The following is a 4,507-nucleotide window of genomic DNA, read 5'->3' as shown; positions in this document are numbered from 1 at the left end:
TAAAGTCTTACTTTGACATTATTTTTTATGAGGTATCTTTACATACTTTTGACATATGTTATTTGTTCTCTTAGGTGTTCATATTATATATATATCTCCTATTCAAAATGTGTAACTTTCTCGTCTAGTATTTTTAAGTATTCCGTCTTGGTTATGTTTAAGTCATCCCATTCGAGATGGGTAGGTCATCCTATCCAATATATGTGAACCATCATATCAGAGATATACGAGTCATTCCCTTAAAGATATGTCATCCTATCTGAAATAAGTCATTCTATTTGAGTTGCGCGAGTCATCTCATCAGAAATAAGTCATCTCTTTAGAAATTAGTCATCCTATCAAAGATGTGTGAGTCATCTTATCCGAGATAAGTTATCTCTTCTGAGATAAATGATTTATTGAGATAAATCATCCCATCCAAGATAAGTATTGAATCATCCCATCCGAAATAAGCTAGTGAACTAGTGAACTGTTTAGGATGTTTTACGTTGTAACTCCACCTAGATGTTTAACTTCATCTAGGATGCAACTCTTATAGGATATATTTGTTGTATATTTCTTTTAAAATGGGCCTTTTTGTATCTCTGGGCTATAATGAATTGGGCTTAGACAATTTATCCCATAACAAGTTACTCAATGTAATTCATGGGTTTAAATTTTAGAATAATTACATAAGGCATTATTTTTTGTAAAACGTTCAAAAAATACTTTTTTACATTTTTACAGTTTTCCAAAAAATAACACGAAAACAACATAAAATCAACAAGAAAACTACATAAAAGTAACATGAAAATAACAACAAAAAATAACATACAGATAACAAAAAATCAACAACAAATTAACAAGATTACAACATAAAAAGACCGTATTTTCTGTAAATAAAATAAAAAAAAATCGTGAAAATATTTAAAATTCCGTAAAACTGTATTTTTGTAATTTTTTTGTTGTTTTTATGTTTTTGTGAAATAATCCCTTAAATTTTTATTTAATTATTTACCAAAACATCAAGTAGAAACTGGTGCTTTTGTGAAATTTTAAGTTGTAATTGGAGCATAAAAATCAAACCATTGGAGATGGTCTATGGAAAGAGAATTAGAAAGAGCAAATTAGAGGGGTAAGTTGAAAAATACCTCTTTTATTAATCAATTAATCAAATTTACCTCTAATTTTTATTTAATTGAAACATACCTCTTCTTATATGTATTTTACCCAAAATAAAAATACCCTGACAAGAGAGTAACATGGAGAGTATCTTGAAGTGATAGGGGCAAAATTGGTACAAAGTTTAAAAAAGAAGTAAAAATAATAAACTTAAGAAAAGAGGGTAAAAATAAAAAATGACAATATAAAAAGGATATAAATTGTAGTTTTCTCTAAAAAAAAAAATAGAAGTCGACATTATGCAGACCAAGCATTGGGCTGACATGCTTTTAGTACAACACTTGTGGCTTGTGCCTTTAATTTGGACTTAGGGTAGGTTTTTCCTAAATGGGCCGAGGTAAGGCCTGGCCTGCGTTTTACAGCCTCTATTACTAAAGGCAAAAAAAATAAGACCTAATCTCGTTCGTTAATAAGTGATTGTTAAGTCTATCGTAACCGTCCGATCTATCTCCAGTTAATGCATATAACCTGAGTTCTTTCTCCTCAAAGCCCTAGTTAGAAATCTAGGGTTTGCAGGGCATCCAATTTTCAGCCTCCACACTCCTCAGTTCTTCAGATCTCGTATCTGCAACTTTTCTGCAAATATGGCGACTCAAATGAGCAAAAAGCGAAAGGTAATTCATCTAAACTGTCTCAACTGTCGATTTATCTTTTAAATGTTTAGCTTGCTCTGATGTTTGGACTATTTCTAGTGTTATTCTAACGTGGTTGTGTTGTGTATCTTCTTAGTTCGTCGCTGATGGAGTGTTCTTTGCCGAGCTTAATGAGGTTCTGACCAGAGAGCTAGCCGAGGATGGCTACTCTGGAGTTGAGGTCAGGGTTACTCCCATGCGCACAGAGATCATAATCAGAGCTACCCGGACTCAGAACGTTCTTGGTCAGATTCTGATTTAATGAGATGTTAATTGAAGTTTTGGTATCAAAATTTAATTATTGTTTAACAGTTATTTGTGAATTTTGGATGGATTTACAGGTGAGAAAGGTAGAAGGATCAGGGAGCTCACTTCTGTTGTGCAGAAACGTTTCAAATTTCCAGAGAACAGTGTTGAGCTTTACGCCGAGAAGGTGAACAACAGAGGGCTTTGTGCTATTGCTCAGGCTGAGTCTCTTCGTTACAAGCTCCTCGGTGGTCTTGCCGTCAGAAGGTACTGTCTCTTTAGTTTTGATAATTATGTTAAAAAAGTATTCCTCGTTGGTCTTGCCTGGTATGTTCCGACTTATACGAATTTGTATGGTTGGAAAAAGCTGAACCATTCGTTTCTTCTAATAAATTGATATGTTGATTGGTATACTAGATAAAGTAAAATTTAACCGATTAATATCTTGATTTGTAAGTTTTGAACATAAACCCCTCTCTAGAACTAGAAGTGATTTCACTGTCTTTGTGCATGTAGTTTGTTGAAATTATCCTTTATATAATTCCTGTTGCATTCATGTTATGTTATCTCATTATGACATCCATTAAATTTTGTTGTGTAATGTTATGTCACCTACAAAGCAATTTGGTTTTTCTTTGCCATCTTTGTGTCGGAAGGTGACAAAAGAAAAGTTCGTTTATTCTATTACCTTCGTGAAATTTTGTAGTTTTCATGCGGTGAGGTTTGAGATGATACATTATAGTTTGTTTTTCACCTATGCATCCTTAAAGAACATAGGTTGCTTTGTTTGCATAATGAGTCCTTTTAAGTGCTTGCTGATTTGGTTTTGTTTCTCATTCTGTTCCACTCCAATGCCTTTTTTTTGCATAGCTGCTTTTCAGTGGTCTTTGTTCTGATACTTCTGTTGTATCATGTCATCTATAAAGCGAATTGGTTTTGTTATGCCAACTTTGTGTCGGAAGTTGACGAAATAAATTTCTCCTTCATACCATTTTCTCTGTGACTTCTTTTTGTTTTCACGCAGTAACGGTTTAGGTGATACATTATACATTATTATTTTTTCTTTTCTGTGTTGATGAAGAATTCATTCACAAGTATGACTTTGCTGAATGGGTTTTGTTTCTGGCTCTTGTACCTCTCCAAGACCTGTAATCTCATTTTGGTTGTTTGGTGGTTTTTGTTCTGATTCTTATATTAATTTACTATGTCATCTACAAAGCAATTTGGTTGTCTCGTACCATCTTTGTGTCGGAAGTTGACGAGACTAAAAGCTCTCCTTCATACTTTTATCTATGTGAAAATTTGTGCTTTTCATGCAGTAATGTTTTAGGTGATACATGAGAAATTGTGAATTTTAGTTTTAGCTCTAATCCTCTATTTTATGTACATATCATTATTTTGAGCAGTCATCCTTAAAGCAAATAGGTTATTTTTGTACCGTGTTTGTGTCGGAAGATGACAACATTGAAACTGCTTACCAGGCTACTTTAGTTATGTGTATTGTCATGTAACTTATGTTGTCTGGTTTGCTACAGTTTACCAATTCCAACATTCATTTTTGTGTGATGTGGGTTTGTGTTTGCATTTTGTTTCCTTTTTTATTAAGGATTATTTCCTCTGGATGACATAAATATGTTGATTTTCATTTTTGGCTCACTGCACTAATTGTTCTATTATCTTCCATTTGTGTTGCATATTAATCAATCGTCTAAATACTTTGTTCTTATTTTCTTCAGGGCATGCTATGGTGTTTTGAGGTTTGTTATGGAAAGTGGAGCTAAGGGTTGTGAGGTATGTTTGTCTATCATTAACTATTTTTGCTCTCACACTTTTAAAATTATTCTCTCTTGTTATTTGATTAGGATAATTTTTCGATTGAAACAGGTGATTGTTAGTGGAAAGCTTAGGGCCCAGCGTGCTAAGTCAATGAAGTTCAAGGATGGATACATGATTTCATCTGGGCAGCCAACAAAAGAATACATTGACTCAGCCGTTAGACATGTTCTTCTAAGACAGGTTTGTTGAATCTTCCTTGTATATTTAAACCCGAGCGTCTTTTTACTTTTTTACTACGAGCATTTTATGTATTTTGCTTTTGAATTGTGTTTTGTTTAGGGAGTGCTTGGAATCAAGGTGAAGATCATGCTTGACTGGGATCCCAAGGGAAAGCAAGGCCCAATGACTCCTCTTCCTGATATTGTCACCATTCATCCTCCAAAGGAGGAAGAGGAATACGCTAGGGAAGCTCTTCCAGTTATGGCTCCTGCTGAAATTGATATCCCAGTTGCTTAAAATCTATTTTGTTAAATCTTATGCATTCAACTATCGTCAAATTTTGAGTGCTTAGCTGGCCAGTACCAAAGACATAGGCTGAGAGTTTTTTTTTTCTTTTTACAAATCTTTTATGCTGCTGAAGTTTTGTTACAACTTAATGTTATTTTTGTTATATTATTGGTTAGTTTTGATCA

At 33.5% G+C, this 4,507-nt stretch overlaps 1 protein-coding gene across 1 annotated transcript; it reads left to right on the top strand.

Moving 5' to 3' along the window:
* Window positions 1-1,565: 1,565 nt before the first annotated feature.
* LOC115705562 (small ribosomal subunit protein uS3x) lies at window positions 1,566-4,507 on the top strand. Its single transcript, XM_030632928.2, has 6 exons — window positions 1,566-1,775; window positions 1,891-2,038; window positions 2,135-2,306; window positions 3,776-3,830; window positions 3,924-4,055; window positions 4,155-4,507. The coding sequence occupies exons 1-6, from the start codon at window positions 1,746-1,748 to the stop codon at window positions 4,329-4,331; spliced, it is 714 nt and encodes a 237-aa protein (XP_030488788.1). The 5' UTR covers window positions 1,566-1,745; the 3' UTR covers window positions 4,332-4,507.

This window comes from Cannabis sativa, chromosome 1 (assembly GCF_029168945.1).
Source record: "Cannabis sativa cultivar Pink pepper isolate KNU-18-1 chromosome 1, ASM2916894v1, whole genome shotgun sequence".
NCBI lineage: Eukaryota > Viridiplantae > Streptophyta > Magnoliopsida > Rosales > Cannabaceae > Cannabis > Cannabis sativa.
The sequence above is the reverse complement of the archived record's forward strand: the minus strand, read 5'-3'. Positions and strand labels throughout refer to the sequence as shown.